General features: G+C 52.0%; 1 protein-coding gene across 4 annotated transcripts in view; it reads right to left on the bottom strand.

Moving 5' to 3' along the window:
* Positions 1-19,782, bottom strand: part of KCNIP3 (potassium voltage-gated channel interacting protein 3) — a 91,677-nt gene that overhangs the window by 20,791 nt on the left and 51,104 nt on the right. Inside the window, exon 1 of one of the 4 annotated variants that reach the window (XM_043467779.1) lies at positions 8,762-9,218. The exons of 2 other annotated variants lie outside the window; for them this stretch is intronic. In XM_043467779.1, coding sequence (XP_043323714.1) covers positions 8,762-8,864 — 103 coding nt within the window. In that variant the 5' untranslated portion in view covers positions 8,865-9,218. Of the gene's footprint in view, positions 1-8,761; positions 9,219-19,782 lie in introns of those variants that run through there. One more of the 4 variants, XM_043467780.1, reaches the window with a different exon arrangement.

Genomic DNA, 19,782 nt, shown 5'->3' with positions numbered 1-19,782 from the left:
CATGTTCCCTGCACTGGCAGGCAGATTCTTTATGCTAAGCCATTGTGGAAGCCCAATTTTTAAAAAAATAACATTAATTTTTGGCTGTGCTGGGTCTTCAATACTGTTCCCCTCAGCAGCAATGAAGTTGGGGCAAGGTGGGGCTACTCTCTAGTTGGGGTGTGTGGGCTACAGCAGTCAAGGCACACAGGTTCACTAGTTGCAGTTCCTGGGCTTTGAAGCACAGGCTCAGTAGTTGTGGTGCATGGACTCAGTTGCTCCTAGGGAGGTGGGACCTTCCCCTGACCAGGGATTGAACCGGCATCTCCTGCATGGGCAGGTGGGTTCTTTATCCATGAGCCGCCAGGGAAGCACTTCCCCCTCCACCCACAACTCCTATGATGAAGCCCTAATCCCCAGTGTGACAAGGTCTTTAGGAGGTACTTAAGGTTAAATGTTAAAAGAAAAAAAAAAACACAAAAAAGCAAAATGACTGTCTGAGGAGGCCTTACAAATGGCTGTGAAAAGAAGAGAAGTAAAAAGCAAAGGAGAAAAGGAAAGATATACCCAACTGAATGCAGAGTTCCAAAGAGTAGCAAGGAGAGATAAGAAAGCCTTCTTCAGTGATAAATGCAAAGCAATAGAGGAAAACAATAGAATGGGAAAGACTAGAGATCTCTTCAAGAAAATTAGAGATACCAAGGGAACATTTCATGCAAAGAGAGGCACAATAAAGGACAGAAATGGTATGGACCTAACAGAAGCAGAAGATATTAAGAAGAAGTGGCAAGAATACACAGAAAAACTGTACAAATAAGATCTTCACGGCCCAGATAATCACGATGGTGTGATCACTCACCTAGAGCCAGACATCCTGGAATGTGAAGTCAAGTGGGCCTTAGGAAGCATCACTATGAACAAAGCTAGTGGAGGTGATGGAATTCCAGTTGATCTATTTCAAATCCTGAAAGATGATGCTGTGAAAGTGCTGCACTCAATATATCAGCAAGTTTGGAAAACTCAGCAGTGGCTACAGGACAGGAAAAGGTCAGTTTTCATTCCAATCCCAAAGAAAGACAGTGCCAAAGAATGCTCAAGCTACGGCACAATTGCACTCATCTCACACGCTAGTAAAGTAATGCTCAAAATCCTCCAAGCCAGGCTTCAGCAATATGTGAACCGTAAACTTCCAGATGTTCAAGCTGCTTTTAGAAAAGGCACAGGAACCAGAGATTAAATTGCCAACATCTGTTGGATCATTGAAAAAGCAAGAGAGTTCCAAGAAAACATCAATTTCTGCTTTATGACTATGCCAAAGCCTTTGACTGTGTAGATCACAATAAACTGTGGAAAATTCTTCAAGAGATGGGACTACCAGACCACCTGACCTGCCTCTTGAGAAGCCTGTATACAGGTCAGGAAGCAACAGTTAGAACTGGACATGGACCAACAGACTGGTTCCAAATAGGAAAAGGAGTACGTCAAGGCTGTATATTGTCACCCTGCTTATTTAACTTATATGCAGAGTACATCATGAGAAAACGCTGGGCTGGAGGATGCACAAGCTGGAATCAAGATTGCCGGGAGAAATACTGATAACCTCAGATATGCAGATGATACCACCCTTATGGCAGAAAGTGAAGAAGAACTAAAAAGCCTGTTGATGAAAGTGAAACAGGAGAGTGAAAAAGTTGACTTAAAGGTCAACATTCAGAAAACTAAGATCATGGCATCCGGTCCCATCACTTCATGGCAAATAGATGGGAAAACAGTGAAAACAGTGGCTGACTTTATTTCTTTGGGCTCCAAAATCACTGCAGATGGTGATTGCAGCCATGAAATTAAAAGATGCTTACTCCTTGGAAGGAACGCTATGACCAACCTAGACAGCATATTAAAAAGCAGAGACATTATTTTGTCAACAAAGGTCCGTCTGGTCAAGGCTATGGTTTTTCCAGTGGTCATGTATAGATGTGAGAGTTGGACTGTGAGGAAAGGTGAGTGCCGAAGAATTAATGCTTTTGAACTGTGGTGTTGCAGAAGACTCTTGAGAGTCCCTTGGACTGCAAGGAGATCCAGCCAGTCCATCCTGAAGGAGATCAGCCCTGGGTGTTCACTGGAAGGACTGATGTTGAAGCTGAAACTCCAGTACTTTGGCCACCTCATGCGAAGAGCTGACTCATTGGAAAAGACCCTGATGCTGGGAAAGATTGAGAGCAGGAGGAGAAGGGGATGACAGAGGATGAGATGGTTGGATGGCATCACCAACTCAATGGACATAAGTTTGAGTAAACTCCGGGAGTTGGTGATGGACAGGGAGGCCTGGCATGCTGCGGTTCATGGGGTTGCAAAGCGTCAGACACGGCTGAGCGACTGTACTGAACTGCAGGTTAAATGAAATCCTAATTAAGGTGGGGTCTTAATCCAAAAGGATTTGGTGACCTTATAAGAGGATGAAGAGTGATTTCCTTTCCAAAAGGAGGGGAAGGAAAAGACACGTGAGGACACAGCAAGAAGGTGACTGTCTACGTGCGGAGAAGAGAGGCCTCACCAGAAACCAACTCTGCTGGCACCTTGACTGGGGACTTCTAGCCTCCAGAATTGTGGGAAAATACATTTCTGTTGTTAAGGTCCCTGGTCTGATATTCTATTAGGCTTCCCTGGTGACTCAGATGGTAAAGAATCCACCTGCAATGCAAGAGACCCAGAATTGATTCCTGGGGCAGGAAGATCCCCTGGAGGAGGACATGGCAACCCACTCTAGTACTCTTGCCTGGAGAATCCCCTGGACAGAGGAGCCTGGCGGGCTACAGTCTATGTTATGGCAGCTCAAGGAGAACAAGCCAATTGGCCCTCCTGTCTGCTCACAGCTCACCCAGTCTGGAACAGGGCCCCACGCAGTGAGGGAGGTGCCCTGTAACATACGCTGGGTCGGATCCCTCACAGCTGTTTTCTTGGGTGGGTCCATGAACTACTGACTGGGGTGTCAACTTTTTTTTTTTAATTTGGCTGCACCAGGTCTTAGCTGCAGCAATGTGGGATGCTCTAGTTGTGACACATGGATCTAGCTCCCCGACCAGGGGTCAAACCTGGGCCCCCTGCACTGGGAAGCAAGAAGTGTCAGCCACTGGACCACAAGGGAAGTCCCTTGGGTGTCAGTTTTAATGTCTCCAGGCTGGGCCTATCTCTTGAAGCAACATTCCCTGTTGCTTACACCTGTTGGGCAGGGCACGGGTGAGGAATCAGAGAGAAGCGATATTCCAAGAATCAGGTACAATGACAACAGGGTCAAAGGGCACCCCGGGGAGGGGGTTCAGGGTATGCCAAGGGGTATGTGAGCAAGAGAACCACCTAAGAGCCAAGGAGAGGGAAGGGCTTGTCTGATCTCCATTCCAGAATGGCCTCTCTGGCCTCGGGTGTCAAACAAAGTGACATAGAGAGGAGAGACTGGCGAGAGGTGTCAAGAAGGAAGCCACTGACCCTGGCTACCAAGTGGACCAGGGCAAGGCTGTCCTGGGCCTAAACAACCACCCGCACGGCTTTCCTCACCACGCTGAGTAGCCCTGTTCGGCAAAACCATGAAGCTAGCTTGCCTCTACAGGCCCCCTTGTGCTCAGCCCTCCCCCTCCCTCTCCAAGGGCTAGTCTGGGAGCATCCCCTCTCCATCAAGTATTCGTGATAACCAGGGGATCAGCAATACAGATTTCACCTCTTTATCAAACAAGCATTTTGTCAAAGGCATGAAAGCATAAGGCTTTAAAAGAAAATTGTTTTATGGTTGAATATTCCATGGTTGTTTGCGCTAGTGGCAAAGAACCTCGCTGACAATGCAGGAGATGTAAGAGATGTGGGTTCGATCCCTGGGTCAGGAAGATCTCCTGGAGGAGGGCATGGCAACCCACTCTAGTTTCTTGCCTGGAGAATCCCATGGACAGAGGAGCCTGGCGGGCTACAGTCCATAGGGTTGCAAAGAGTCAGACACGACTGAAGTGACACATTACACACGCAAAGTCGTACCATGGTCTGACAGGTTACGAACCAGGCTTTCTTCCCGTTGAGTAAAAGCCTTAGTCCCTGTCCCGTGACCCCACTCAACACAGCCCCGCCTGCAGGGGCTAGGGAAGGGTGGCTCCGAGTCTTCAGTCCTTTGAGCTAAGGACACAAGGTACTGGGTGACGGGCAGCCCCATGTATGACCACCCCCCACCTGGCTGCCCTGGCACCCCTGTGAGGCTCTGCACTACGACGCTTCCCTGCCAGCCAGTATCCGGCTTCACTCCCCTTTGCAGCAAAGCTCCAAGCTGCTCTGTCCACACTTGCTGGTTCCAATCCCTCTTGAACCCAGAGGTTGGTCAGCCTGCCCTTGGCGCTGCAGCGCCTTCCTGCAGTGAATGGGCATGACCAGCCCAACACTTGGAACATGTCGGAACTGGCCGAGGGGGCACTGGCTCTGCCCACAGGCAGACCAAACCCCGGAGGAGGCTGTCTCCACGTGGGCACTCCCCATCCTTCCCCTCCCACTCTTCTCCTCACCCATCTACGCAGGCCCCCACAAGCTGCCAGCTCTGCCTCCACCCCATCCACAGGGACCTCCCCTCTGAGGGTGTCTCCCAGGGCCACCCTACGGGGAGGGCCAAGACCCGGCATTTCTGGTGTTCCAGCCTGGTATACAATGGGTGCCCCGTAAGTATGGCTGAACATGGCATATGATTTATGTAGACTCCACACCTGCTGCTTGCAGTGCTGGGCACACCCTGGGGCCACAAGTGTATGGACACAAGTGCTTGCAGCCTTTGGAGGGGTCACCGTAAATGGGGACAGGGATACAGAAAATTCCAGGACAGTGTCATCTAATACAACCCTGGGGCAGGGATCCAGAAGGGTCAGGGGGAGTTCCCAGGGGGAGAGGGTGCTTCTAATCCCATTCCCCACTGATAGATTCCACTTACAGACAAGGAAGCGGAGCTCAGACAGGAATAGTGATTTTCCCAAGTTATATCAGCATGTCAGGGGCCACGTCAGAGCTGAAAGGCAGCTCTCCGAGCCCCTGGCCAGTGCTCCTTCTAAAACAAGGTTTCTCAACTTTACCACTGACATTTGGGTCTGAGCATTCTTTTACAATTTTTTTTTTTTTTTTACTTTGCGGCCACACTTCGTGCTATGTGGGATCTCAGCTCCCTGACCAGGGATTGAACCCACACCCCCTGCACTGGGAGCACGGCGTCTTAGCCACTGGACCGCCAGTCCCTTGGCCTGAGCATTCTTTGTGGTGAGGGGCTGCCTGGGCCTTGCGTGATGTTTAGCGGCATCCCTGGTCTCTACCCACTTGATGCCCCTGGTACCCTCCCCATCAGTTGTGGCAATCCAGAACACCTCCAGACACCACCAAATGTCCACTGAGGAGCAAAACTGCTCTCAGTTGAGAGCTACTAGTTAGAACTTGGAAAATGTGGACTGAGATAAGACAGGCAGCAGCCCAAGTCAAGCCTTGGGCCACAGATGTGGACGACAAAGTCCGGTGTCTGGGCCAAGCCAGCCTTACCAGTGAGCACCAAGCTTACCGGTCCAGGCTCACTTTTCACCAGGGTGTCCACACTCATGAGATCCGCTTAGATTTGTGTCCCGTCGGTAACTTTTTCAAGGTGCTTCAGCTCACCACACCCCTGGGGGTGCACTGCTGCTGCTAAGTCGCTTCAGTCGTGTCCGACTCTGTGCGACCCCATAGACGGCAGCGAGGTGTACAGGGGGAAACATTCTATTAGTATCCTCATTTTCTTGTTGCTGTTAAGTTGCTAAGCCATGTCAGACTCTGCGACCCCACGGACTGTAGCCTGCCAGGTTCCTCTGTCCATGGGATTTCCCAGGCAAGAACACTGGAGTGCGTCACCATTTCCTTCTCTGGGGGATCTTCCCGACCCAAGGATCGAACCCGCACCTCCTGCACTGCAGGCAGTTTCTTTACCACCGAGCAACCTGGGAATCCGGGAGACCGAGCCTCAAGAAGGCTTGACGCACCAAAGTCGCCCAGTGAGCTAGTGGCCAAGCCAGGCTGGAACTCCCCGTCAATGGAGTCGCCTAGAGACAGAGACTGGTTGGACAGACAGGAAGGTCTTTCAACTTCTGCATCTACTTCTAGAAGCCTGTGTCCCCAGAACTCAAATCCATTAGTTCCTAACAATCCCCAAGGGCACCATAACTCTGGTCTCTTACAGATGAGAGCTACAGAGGCTCAAAGAGGACAAGAGACAACATCCAATTAAGTGCACGTATTCTTGGGGGGCGCCCTCTTCTCGCAGTGCCAGCTCACATCCAGGCTGGGGCCCAAGGGCCTGGGCTCCTCACAGCCCATGACAGTCCCTTAGGCACTGCCTGGCCAATGGGCCCTTCCAGGCACTTAGCCGGCATCATTGCCATCAACATGGACCATCTGGTACTCAGAACTCCCTTCTGACATAGGAAGAGGTGGCTGATCTGAGTGAGAGGATGTTTTCAACCGTGACTCAATTCTGCTATTAACAGTAATCATCCTCTAATTATTGGTGATAGCCATGGTTCACAAAGTCTGGGCATTTACTACACACCAAGAATGATCCTGAGGGCATTAGCACCTTCACTCAACTAGTTCAAAGTCTGCTGCAGCCCTTCGGGCAGGCATTATTATTGGCCTCCCTTTATAGACAGTCAGGCCAAAGCTCAAACAGGTTAAGGGGCTTTACAGCCGGTATGTGTGGGTGATAGGAGGTCCGAGCTCAGGGATCTCTGGCTGACTCTGAGGCTCCATGCACCTCCCACCGCATCGAGACCCCAGAAGTCAAAGGGCATGAGTGGACAGATGTACCAAAAGAGACAAACTGATAAGAGCCAGAAGTGGGCTCCACAGTAAGCCGAATAAACCACCTGTGCTCTGACACGTCTGACCCACCCTGTGAACAAATCCCTTCTTAAAATCGCAAAGGTAAACTTCAAGCTCCCAGAACCACAAGCATGCGAGGCTCCCTTAAGAAGACTCTATAGTGTCAATAAAAAGTAGAGTGAGGCTGGCTGGTGCTCCCAGGCCTTGGTGGTCCCAGGAGGGCCCAAGAAATGGAGGAAGAGTGATGTAGGGCCTCAGATTCCTGAGTACCAAATACCCCCCTGCCTACTATGGACTCCAGGTGGGGCGAGGTAGGGGATGTGGGTGTGCTAGTGCATGCAGGGGGCATGGGCTCTGAGGGCACCACTGGGTGAGATGCCCCCTACCCCTACCTGCATTTCCCATGGAGGTGCCTGTCACAGACTCTTCCTGCCAGGGCCAGTATCCATCCAGCCAAGTGCAGGCCCAGTTTGGGCAATTATCTTCCCAGTGAAAGTCGCTCAGTAGCTCCAACTCTTTCTGACTCCACGGATTGTAGCCCGCCAGGTTCCTCTGTCCATGGGATGCTCCAGGCAAGAATACTGGAGTGGGTTGCCATGCCCTTCTCCAGGGGATCTTCCTGGCCCAGTGATCAAACCCGGGTCTCCTGCATTGCAGGCAGATTCTTTACCATCTGAGCCACCAGGGAAGCCTGTCTCCCCCAGCTACGATGTAAAGTTCAAGATGGCACCTCTGAGAACCACCTTCAGCAAGTCCCTTCTCTCAGGGTCTCCTGAACTCACCTTGAAAAGGTGTGAAGCAGCTCAATGCCTTCTGAAGGGCGCATGGCCACGGACTTCAGCTAACAAGTCAGACCTGGGCTCTGAATCAAGCCGGGCCTTGCTTCCTGGCCCCTGGGCCCCTTCCTGCCCTCAGCAGCCCTTTGCAGGGGGTTGGGGGGCACATCCCTAGGCCAGAGGGTGTGCTGGACGTCCAGAGGCAAGGGCAGTTTCTCGCTCCTCCCCTCCCTGAGCCTCTGGGTTTTAGTCCCAGGAGCTGGAGCCTGGCAAGGTCAGTGGAGTGCTGAGGCAGGCAGGATGCCCATCCTCCCCTGAGGACCGCAGGGGCGCACAGGTGACGGAAAGAAGACTGGCCAGCCCCTTCCCCACAGTCCAGAGGAACAGGACACAGAGGATGAGTTACAGCCCTGGTGGGTCAAGGTCCCCCTTCACAATGGATGTGCCCTGGAGCGGCTTCCTCTCCTGACCTGCCCAGAGGGTGGGAGGTACTGGGACCGGAGGCAACTCTTAAGGGTACCTACCCGTCAAGGGCCCCAGGGACACCATCAGGGTCTGATTTAAGAGCTTGTCTGTCTCCTCGGTTAATATTTATTGGGACAAAAACAGAGGCGCCTGAGGGTTGGTTACCCATTCCTGAGTCTTGCCTGGGGAAAGGGGACTGGATGTGGGCTACCGGTGAAGGGCCGGCCTCATCACGAGACAGAGGTTTTGTGTTACTCGCTGCTGCAGTTACACGCCCTGGGCTGAGGGTCGTCCCTGCTATCTTCACCCTCTGCCACCTCCCACCGCCGGGCGCCAAGCTCACCGGGGGCGGCTCGGACCGGCGGGCCTAGGACAGCCGGGGATGCCAGCTCAAGGCTTCTCCCGGGATCTCGCTTACACCCATCTCATCTCGAACACCGCGGCTGCACCCACTCTGGGGCTTTTCAGAGTCTGAGCCCTCTATGCGCCCTTAGATCCAGACCAGCCCTCCGGAGCCAGGAGGGGGCGGTGGCCGAGGCGGGCAGGGCCGCAGAGCACAGCGTCCCCGAGGGCCGCCCCTCGCCGGGTGGACCTGGGCACCCGCACCCCGGAGCGCAAGTGCTGCTCTCTCCCCTCTGACCGCCGGCCCCCGGCGCAGGGCCGCCAAGGGGCGGGAGGCCACGCGTTACCTTCCATGGACATGGGCTCCAGGATGCCGAACTGCTTGAGGACGGCGATGAACAGCAGTACCACCACGGCCATGGCGCACAGCTCCATGCCCTGGATGCCCATGGCGGCCCCTGCTGCCTGGGGCCGGGGCGTGCCCCTCGCCCTCACGCTGCCTCCGGAGGCACCGGGGCCGGTGCAGCCCGCCCGGCCTCTAGGGGAGACCGCGGCTCACATGCCCCCGGCAGGCGGGGCTGCGGGCGGCGGCGGGGCCGGGGCCCCGCGGAGGGCGGCGGCGGCGGCGGCGGCGAGCTGGGGCCGGCCCGGAGGTCGGATGCGGAGCGGCGACAGAGCCGGAGCGCAACTTTCCGAGTCAGCCGGCAAACTTCGAGGCGCGGCGGCGGCGCAGAGCGCAGCTCGCGTGGCCCGCTCTGGCCAGAGGCGCCTCCATGCCCAGAGCGGGCGCCGCGCCTCCTTCGGCCCCTCTCCAGACCCAAGGGCTCCGGGGCACGGGGGCGCGGCGGCGGCGGCGGGGGTCCCCGGCGCTCCCGGTCGCCCCAGCCTCCATCGCGGATCCCCGCGCGCTCATTGGCCTAGGCGCGGCGACCACCAGGGGAGGAGTCCCCTGCAGGCCCCCCCTCCCACCCCGCCACACACACCGCGCGCGCCAGACCGGGAAGGGGCGGAGGGAGGTGGCCCCGCCCCGCACGGGCCAGCCCGCAGACGGTGCCTGGCGCAGAGCCAGCGCTACCCAGCCAGGCCCCGCGTGGCCGAGCGGTCCGCGGTTTTACAGACTCGCTCGTGCGGGGTGGGGCCGTGTGGCAGGGGAGGAGGCCGGGGCCGGAAGGGAGCCGCAGCGCCACCCCCGGGGGAGTCGGGGCCCCGATGGAGGGGCGCGGAGCCTGGCCACCGCCGCTCTTCGCCCGGCGGGCCAGGACACAGCTGGCCTTCGGAGAAGCCGGGAAGCCCTCTCGCCCCAGGGTATTTCCCACAACCATCAGTCCACGGCCGGAGATTGAACTTGGCCCTGGTCTGGCTTCCGTGCAAAAAAATGGAAAAGTTGGTACCCAAAGTTCTCGAGTTCATGCGCTCGAGGCTTTAGGAGGGAGTTGGGCTTTGGCATTAGAGTCTACGAAGCTGAGTTCAAGTCCTGACTTTGCTGCGTGACCTTGGTCGAGTCAGGGACTTGCAGCCTCCTCCTCCTCGTCCACAAAGAGGGGCTGGTGCCTGCCTTTCCGGCTGTGGGAAAGAGCCGAGCGGATGTCAAGTGCTACATGCGGGCAGTTAGAGGGAGTGCTAAATCGTTTGTGTATCGCTTTCTTCCTGCCCGGGGACACAGAGTGGGAAAGGAAAGCCGCGCAAGGAAGGAGAAAGAAAGGGGAGAGGTGGGGGCGTGGCAGGGCGGAGCCCGGAATCCTCCTAGCCCCAAACTCCGGGACTTGGGGGCCGAAGCCGTGACTCTCTGCTGCCCTCCGGCGGGCGCTGAGGGCGCGGTGCGCTCACCGACCCAGGACTCGGAGCGCGGCCGCGGTGGGCTGCTGTGAACAGTAAGTTCTCCTGTTCTCGGGTTTCTTAGTGCAGTGGGAAATCCAGCCCCGGACCACGCCCGGGAAAGTAAACCCTGTTTGGCCCTAACGCTTGAACAATAGCGGCTTCCACTTAGGGAGCCCTGCTACCTGCTCTTCCATTCAACAAATACTGAGCGTGTACTGCGCCCCAAGTGCAGAGGGATGTGGCGTGGCGGAAAACCGCCGCGGGCACAGCCGAGGGCCCTGCTGGAGCTGCAGGCGAGCCGAGCCTTTAGGTTCACTTGTAATCCTTACGGGCTCCCCCAATGGGCATTCCTCTTCTCCCACTTTACAGGTGGAAACACTGAGACCTAGAGGGTGGATTATGGAAGGGGATACAGGTGCACCCCAGGCCTGCTGAGTTCCAGAGCAGATGTTGTCCTGGGACAGGGCACTGCTTCCGGTGGAAGCTGACGCAGAGAAAGGCCTGGCGTCTCTCTTTTCTCTCTGTGCAGTTCAACCTCACTGTTTAACACACGTGGGTAAAAGACTGAGTTATTGGAGATATTTTTAAAGAACTGTAAATCCGCAGCGTTTAACTCCACTTAAGTGGGCATGTGGTGAGTCTCCACTGACCAAAAGCAAGAGGTCTAAGTGGTTCTGTTGGAACCCACGAGTTGCTTATGTGTAATAGTCTAGAAAGGTTAAAAAGCCTTCTGCCATCTAATTTACACACTTCAGTGCTGAGCAAAGTCTAGCCTGTTTCCCAGCTAGTTTGCCAGTCCTCACTCAATAGCCTGGTTAAGAGCCCAGCGGCATGAAACCTCCTCAAGCCTATTCCTCATCCATAAAAGGGGTTTCCGTGGTGGCTCAGACAGTGAAGAAAACGCCTGCAATGTAGGAGATGTGGGTTCAGTCCCTAGGTGGGAGAGGTCTCCTGGAGAAGGAAATGGCAACCCACTCCAATATTCTTGCCTGGAGCATTCCATGGTCAGAGGAGCCTGGCAGGCTACAGTCCATGGGGTGGCAAAGAGTTGACTGAGTGACTAAGCACTCTCACATGCATTCATAAAAGGGGTGGTGGTGGTGATGATCCAGACCCTACAGGGGCTTGTAAAGAATTGAATAATACAAGGACTGGCATCTGTCATAGGCTCTGATGGCCCATGTTCTCCGAGCAGGGTGCCAGACCTAAGATAGATGGAGGGCAGGGGGCAGAGAAGAGAGCAACCATCTTGGGGTGAGTGGGGTTCCTCCTGAGCTGCCCCAACTCTGCTTCTTGCCTCAGTTTCCCCTGGTGCTCCCAAACACCTCCCCCATGACAGCTTCAGTGACTACCCATAAACACCGAGCTAGAAACCAGACATCGATCCCTGGCTATGCAGCGTAAAATATTAACGACGCCTAAGTGGGTACCAGGGCTGAGAGGAGAATGTCCGCTTGCTTGGCATTAGCAGCCCAGGCCAGGGGCCTAATGGATGGGAAGCTGGCTGCCCTGCTCGCTCACGAGCCTGGGGCCTGCCAGCTTGGGGACCGACCCGGGCCCACTGAGGCTGCACTGGCCGCACTCTCACAGCCCACTTGCCCAGGACCCGGAGGGGGAGCTGGCAGACAACCCTCCAAGTCCCGTACATCCTCGCCACACCCATGAAGGGCCAGGCCAGGCCTGGCCTTTTCCAGCTGCCTCTGGCTCCCCTCCCAGGGGGGCATTTGCCCTGGCACTCATTCACCCCTCCTCACCCCCTAAAGGCCTCAGGGGGCAGGAAGCAAGTTGGGTGTTGGCTGTGCTGCCTGATGCCCGCTCTCTGCTTTAGGGGAGGGCCAGGCTCAGGGGAGGAGTGCAGACACAGAAATCTCTGCAGGGCAGGGGGCTGAGGGTGGCCGCAGAGGTCGGACTCCAGGGGCTGCTGGCTCTTCCTCAGGAGACGGGGGAAGGCGGGCGAGGTGGGGATGGCTGAACCCTCACTAGAGACCTTGCAGGTGGTATGGGAGGCCCCAGGAGGACTGATCTAATTTAGAATGTTTCAGAGACCCAGCTGCCTTGGGGCTGGGTGGGGTACCCTCTAAACCTAGGCTTGCACCTCGCACCTGAGGTCATAGTCTTCCTTTGGCTTGGAATATTTTTTTAACTTCTAATTTGGAGTATAGCCAATTAACAATGTTGCGAAAGTTTCCGCTGGACAGCAAAGGGACTCAGCCATACATATACATGCATCCATTCTCCCTCAAACTCCCCTCCTATCCAGGCTGCCACGTGACATTAAGCAGGGTTCCCTGTGCTGTACAGTAGGTGCCTGGAATATTTTTGATGCCACACCAGTTCTACCACCAGGAAGCCACCCTGGAGCCCTGCACTAACCCCCGGCATGAGCGCCGTCTCCTTTGAGCCCCAAGGCCTCTGCTGCCTGGGCCACCCCTTCCGTGCTGCGTGCTGGCTGTCAGCCCCCACACTTCCCATGATCCTGGTCCTCTTTTCTCACCAGCTGCCCTGCCCACTCCTGTGAGTGCAGACCCTGTCAGCTTGGCCAGCGTTCACTGGGTGCTGCCTGCTTACTGTTCCTGACCACCTAGCTGCCCAAGGATTTCGAGAGGTCTTTCAGCTCTTAAGGGAGAAATTGGGACGGACACATGCTGTTTAAGAGACCCATTTCCTGCAAACAGCCCAGCAAGTTGTTCCTGTCCCAACTCCCTGGACGGCAGGCCTTCCTTGGTTCTAGGACATTCTATTGGGCAGAACGGGCACCATGCAATTTAGTCATCCTTCTCATATTTCATAACAGCCGAACGAGAATGCCCAGGAGTGGAATTCCACAGCCAAAGAAATGCCTCTAAGATTCCTCCCTGTGATGTCCCAGGGCTCCTGAAATGCAGTGCAGCCAAAGCTGATCACGCAGTCTCACCCCAAACAAGTCCCTCCTCAAGCTGACGGCTTGAGGCTGTCACGGCTGCTCAGGCCCAAACCCTGGCTCTTAGACTGGGTTCTGCCTGTCCCCACCCCTGCCCCACTCCTGTCTGTCACTCAGCGCAGGCAGCGGCCTCCTTCTCCTCCATCTCTGCTCCTCCTGGACCCCCGACACCGCCCTGCAAGCCCCCCCCACCTCCCCCCGTCCTCCTGTCTCCGTCCAGCAGCCAGAGTGATCATCTCAAGGTGAACATCAGGTCCTTCTCTTGCTTGAAACCTCAGTGACTCTCTGACTCAACCTGCTCCATATTTCTCCGTCTGATTTGGTAGCAGCACCCTGATTTCTGGCCAGTGTAGGAAGCTCCTGGCCTCAGGCCAGAAATTCAGAGGTTTGGGGACATGACTGGTCCATCGGCAATGACTCTTCTTTCCAACTCCATAATTCTGCTTAAGTGCCGTGCGACTGGCCCAGGGATGGGCACCACAGGGGCCAGGGTGATGAGAGACCTCCATGGGACTGGCCCTGGGACAAGAGAGAAGCTCTGTCTCTTACTATGACAGATAGTTGGCCAGCCTGCCACCACGTGAGGACAGCAACCCTGAGAATGTAGCCCCTTCATGAGAAAATAGAGCCAAGGGTGGAGAGAAGGAGATTGAGTCCCATTGACGGTGTTGTGTGCCTGGATCCAGCTGTCCCTGATGGCACATCCAAACCTATTTATTCCAGTGAGAGGAGCCGATAAATCCCCCTATTGTTGCTTAAACCGATGTGAGCTGGGTTGCTGTCCCTTGCGACCAAGATGGTCCTGATGATTGAATTCTCCATGACTCACAGACCAAAGATCAAAATCCCTAACAAGCCCCATGAGAGCTGCTGGCATCTTCTGAGCACTCACTATTACGAGGTGCTTCAGTATAGCTCACAGATCAGTCTCCCTTATTCCTCACAGATTCCGATCTCTTGACAAGACATTAAAGCACAGAGTGGTTAATGCTTTGTTGAAGGGCACACAGCTGATAAACCACAGTGTTAGGATTTGAATCCAAGCAGTCAGCTCCACAGCCTGTGATTTAAAAAAAAAAAAAAATTTGTTTATTTGGCTGCATTGGGTCCTAGCCACAGTGTACAGCCTTCTGGGAATCTTAGTTCCCCAGCCAGGGATCAGACCCGCGTTCCTGCATGTGAAGGCAGATTCTCAACCATCGAACCACCAGGGAAGTTCTCAGAGCCAGCGATTGTAACCCAGCAGCACCTTATCCCTCTAGACCCGCACGGTCAGGCTCCTCCACCTCTCCTCTGCTCACAGGACCCCACCCATGCCCTCAGCTGCCAGGCCTCTCCCTCCCCAGGTCGCTGTGCGGGCTTCCCTCAGCCATAGTGCCCGCCCTCCTCCTCCTCTTCACCCACCCTAGTCATTCTTTGGGTCTCAGCCTAATGTCCTATCTACAGAGGTGACTTTCCTGGCCTCCTCCCCCTTGTTAGTCTCTACATTCGGCTGAGGCTGGTCATGTGAACCAGGGCCAAGTCCCTATTTGCAACCCTGACCTGTCGGCAGACTTGGCCAAGGCATTACACCTCTCCGAGCCTTCCTTTCCTTCTTGCAAGATGGGGTCACTTAGTGACATTTACCCGCCTGTCACACTGTGAGCTGTGAGCATCTGACAAGCTGATGGATGTGAAAGCATTCTGAGCCACACATGAGGGACCTTGTTCTTGAAGGAGCTGCTTTCTCAGAGCCAGGACCACCTAGGGAGTGACAGAAAGGGGTCCAGTATTGCCTTATTTCATTGCCCAAGCCCTCCAATCGAACAGACCCATGGGACCACACAGAACCTATTCACATAATCTCTGTCCCAGCCCAACTTCAGATGAAATGTGAGAGATTTATGGCCACAGGTAACAGAAAACCTCCATTCATTAGCTTAAACCACAAGGAACTCTATCATGTCACGTACGGGAAGTCCAGTAGGAGGCTGGCTCCAGGGACAGTCAGTTCAGATTCAACAGTACCTTTAAAGATCTGGTTTCTTGTATCTACCTACACTGCAAGCCACAGAGTGTCTGTCTTATTCACAGTAGACTGACCTCATGATCACAAGATGGATGCACAGTTCCAGACATCACACCCTGGCATATCCTGGAAAATAAGAAGGGACCATCTCTTCCTATGTCTCTTATTTATAGCAGGGACAATCCCTCATGTTTCATTGGCTGGATTTGTTTCACATGCCATCCCTAAACCAGTTGCTAGCAAGAGGAGTGAGAACACCAGTGTAGCAAAGACTGCTGCAGAAGCCTTAAGACAGTGAGTAGCCCTTTCTAAACAGGGAGAAGGTAAGGAGTACATTGAGGCAAACAAACAACATTGTCTGCACAAAAACCTGTTTACGGTACCTAGGCCCAAGGTCCAAGGTCTTACCCATCTGCCTGCTGAGTAAAGAGATATTAAATAAAGAGAATCAATTTCCTCCAATGCAGAGTTTTAAAAAGGCTTCAGATTGTGTCTCATCGACCCCTACTGATAGGCCTCTCCATGGGTGGGGCTTAGATAAGTCAATGATGTAAGTATTTATTGAGCCCTCACCCTGTGGATGGTGCCGATTCCTTTTGCAAAGGAATCGGCTTCTTCTTCTTCTTTTTTTTAATATTTTATTTTTTTATTTACTTATTTATTTGACTGGGTCTTAGTTGCAACATCAGGTGGCCAAAGTATTGGAGCTTCAGCTTCAGCATCAGTCCTTCCAATGAATGCTCACGGTTGATTTCCTTTAGGATGGACTGGTTTGATCTCCTTACTGTCCAAGAGACTCTCAAGAGTCATCTTCAGCACCATAGTTCAAAGTCAGGCTGCATCGGTTCAAATCGTGGCTTCTCCACTTATTAGCCATGTGATCTTAGGCAAGTAACTTAGCCTCAATTTGATTCAGTTCCTGCAACCATAAGTGGGAATGGTGATATCTATATCAAGTGAGTGTTGAGGGTAAAATAAGTACATGTAAAACACTTAGAACAGTGTCCTTTGCCCATTTGAGGGCTGTAGCTTCTATTGTTATTACAGAAAAAGGATTTATTGCACATCCTAATGATGCTCAGAGGCCAAGGAGGAATATGGGTGAGCTTGAATACGTCTGTGTTTTTAACCATACAAATGCCACTATATCACTCAACTCCCTTGAGAGCAGAAAAGGAAGTCCCAATCATAATGGAATAGCTGGCATCAGCTCTCTCTTACCACGGAAAACAACTGGGAAAAAAATGTAAAACAACTCTATGCGGGCATTGGACAGCAATTAACACAGGATAATGGTCCTTGAGAGACAGAATCACTTTAAATGATTCCCACATTCATTTCATCTGATCATGTTTTTCCAAAATGCTGAAAAAGTGCAGTAAAACCTCCCAGCACTGGTGGTCACACTGGGTAGAGGAAAAAGAAATCAGAGTTCAGAAATGCTTAAGTGGCCGTGATTTAAGGAGGGCAGGGATCTGGAAAGGAAGAAGCCACAGTGAAGGATCAGCCCCCAAAATCTATATGAAACTGTCCCCTGGTCCTTAGTTCAGGTTGTGCACGAACAGGGAACTTCAAGAGGACTTGCCAAAAATAGCTGCTGGGAAGCCTGATTGCTGATCAGAGATTTCAGAGGTCACACAGCTCCAAGGAAATACTGAGGTTCACACCCAGCCAAAAGGGAGGACACTGGTGAAACCCTGTGCTTTCCTTTGAGATCACGAAAGCCACACTTCAGAATTAAGACCGTACCTTAAGAAAACAGCTACACTCTATAAATAAGGAGAAAAGCTGAAACAGACCTGCCTCAACAAAGCCAAAAAGTAAGCTTTGACAGAGTTAGTGTGATTTGCTAGGAATTTAACTGCCTGCCAACACAAAGCTTAACACGCTTTACGGGAAGAGAAACTAATCCAGAGGATCCACAGCATCTCATTTACAGTGTTCGCCCTGCAATGAAAGATTGCTAAACATAAGAAGGAAAAGGTGGCCGATCATGGAGTTAACAGAAACAGAACGCAGAGGTGACCCAGATGCTGGGGTTAGCAGATGTGCGTGAGCGCTCAGCTGCTTCAGTCACGTCTGACCCTGCGACCCCAGGGGCTGCAGCCCACCAGGCTCCTCTGTCCATGGGATTCTCCAGGCAAGAATCCTGGAGTGGGTTGCTATGCCCTCTCCAGGGGATCCTCCCAACCCAGTGATCAAACCCACGCTCCTTACATCTCCTTCGTTGGCAGGTGGGTTTTGTTTTTTTTTTTTTTACCACTCATGCCACCTGAGAGGCCCAGGGTTAGCAGATAAGAACTTCAAAATAACTGTAATTAATATTTTTATAAATGGAAAAAGAAATGGATGAGATGAATGAAAAGATGAAGTTTAAATTTTAACAGAGAATTGGGATCTCGTGTCAGTTAGGGTTTGGTAAGGGAAGCAGAGCCACCATCAGTGATATGGAATAAGGGGTTAATTATAAGAATGAGTCCTTACACAACAGTGGCAGCTGAGGAAGAAGTCTATGGAAGGCGGTCCCTCTGACTATGCTTGAAGTTGCTGTATGTCAGCAGCTCCAGAAGACAGGGAAAAAAAAAAAAACAAAACTGGACATGAAGTGAAGGTGAGAAGAAATTGGAATCCACATCTGCCTCTCACTGCCTCCAACCCTGACAACACAGGGGACCCATAGAAGCCGATCCCATCTGCTAAACAGCTGCACATGGCTCAGTATTCAACAGAAAGTGAAAAGTCGTACCAGGAAACAAGAAAATACAGCTCACATTCAGGGGGAAAAAACCAAAACAGGCAAAAGTAACCGTCTCTGGGCTTCCCTGGTGGCTCAGTGGTAAAGAATCCATCTGCCAATCCAGGAGACATGGGTTTGATCCTTGATCTAGGAGGATCCCACATGCCACGGAGCAGCTAAGCCCATGCGCCACAGCTCTTGAGCCTGGAATCCGCAACTACTGAACGCAAGTGTCACAACTACTGAAGTCCAAGTGCCCTAGAGCCCATGTTCTGCAACGAGAAGCCCGAGCACCGCAACTAGAGAGCAGCCCCTGCTCGCCTCAATTAGAGAAACGCCCCTGTAGTAATGGAGACCCAGCACGGTCAAAGATAAATAAATAACATGATAAAAAAGAGGAAGAAACTGTCTCTGAGCATCATAGGATGCCAGATTTAGCAGACAAAGACTTCAAAGTAGTTATTAAAATATATTCAAAGAATGTAAGGAAACCCTATTTTAAAAATTGAAGGAAAATATGACTGATGACTTACTGGATGGAGAATCTCAATAAAGTGAAAGAAAATATAAAAGAACCAGATGGAAATTCTGGAGAATTAAAAGTCAAGTAACTGAAATTTAAAATTCATTAGAGGGGTTCACTAGCAGATTTGACCTGGCAGAACAATCAGTAACATTGAAGACATATGAATAGGAATTACTAAAACAAAAGAACATAAAGAAAAATGAAGAGTCTCAGATACTTGTGGACAAATATTAAACATACCAACATATGTGTGATGAGAGTCCCAGAAGAATTGGAGAAAGGAGCAGAAAAAAATAGTTGGAGAAATAACAGCCTGAAGTTCCCCAGTTTAACAGAAAACATAAATCTATGGATCCAAGAAGCGCAAATAATCCAAAATATACTCATGAAGATATTCGCACCTATACACATCATTGTCAAATGGAGTACAAAGAAAAAATCTCAGAAGCAGCAAGAGAAAATGGACACATCATATACAGATGACAATATGAGTTTAAGCTGATTTCCCATCAAAATTATGGAGGCTGGGAGGAAGGGATAGTTAGGGAGTTTGGGATGAACATGTACACACTGCTACACTTCAAATGAATAACCAGCAATGACCTACCATATAGCACAGGGAACTCTGCTCAGTGTTACCTACTTGGGTGGGACAGGAGTTTGGGGGAGAATGGATACATGTGTATGTATGGCTGAATCCCTTCATTGTTCACCTGAAACTATCACCACATTGTTAATTGGCTATTGTTGTTGTTCAGTTGCTAAGTTGTGTCTACTACCCTGACACAAAATAAGCTTTTTAAAAATGGGGGCTGGAAAGCAGTGGAATGACATAGTTAAGGTGCTGAAAGAAAACATAAATTACCATCCAAGAATTCTTCATTCAGCAAAAACTACCCTTCAAAAGGGCTTTCCTGGTGGGTCAGATGGTAAGGAATCTGCCTGCAATGCAGGAGACCAGGATTTGATCCCTGGGTGGGGAAGATCCCATAGAGAAGGGAACGGCTGGCTACCCATTCCAGCATTCTTGCCCGGAGAATTCCATGGACAAAGGAGCCTGGCAAACTACAGTCCATGGGGTTGCAAAGAGTCAGACACGACTGAGCGACTTTCACTTTTCAACTTTCAAAAATGGAGATAAAGACTTTCGCAGATAAACGAAGAGGATTCATTACTATGAGAACTGCCTAATGAGAAATACATAAGAAAGTCCTTCACATTGAAAGAAAATAATTCAAATCCACAGAAGGAAACAAAGTGTGCCAGAAATAGTAATTATGTGCATAAATTTAAAATATTGTATAAATATATTTTTAAAAATTTCTACTCTTAAGTTCTTTAAAAGATATAAGTTTGCAT

Source organism: Cervus canadensis, chromosome 5, assembly GCF_019320065.1.
Source record: "Cervus canadensis isolate Bull #8, Minnesota chromosome 5, ASM1932006v1, whole genome shotgun sequence".
NCBI classification, from domain to species: domain Eukaryota; kingdom Metazoa; phylum Chordata; class Mammalia; order Artiodactyla; family Cervidae; genus Cervus; species Cervus canadensis.
This window is presented reverse-complemented; position numbering and strand designations above follow the sequence as displayed.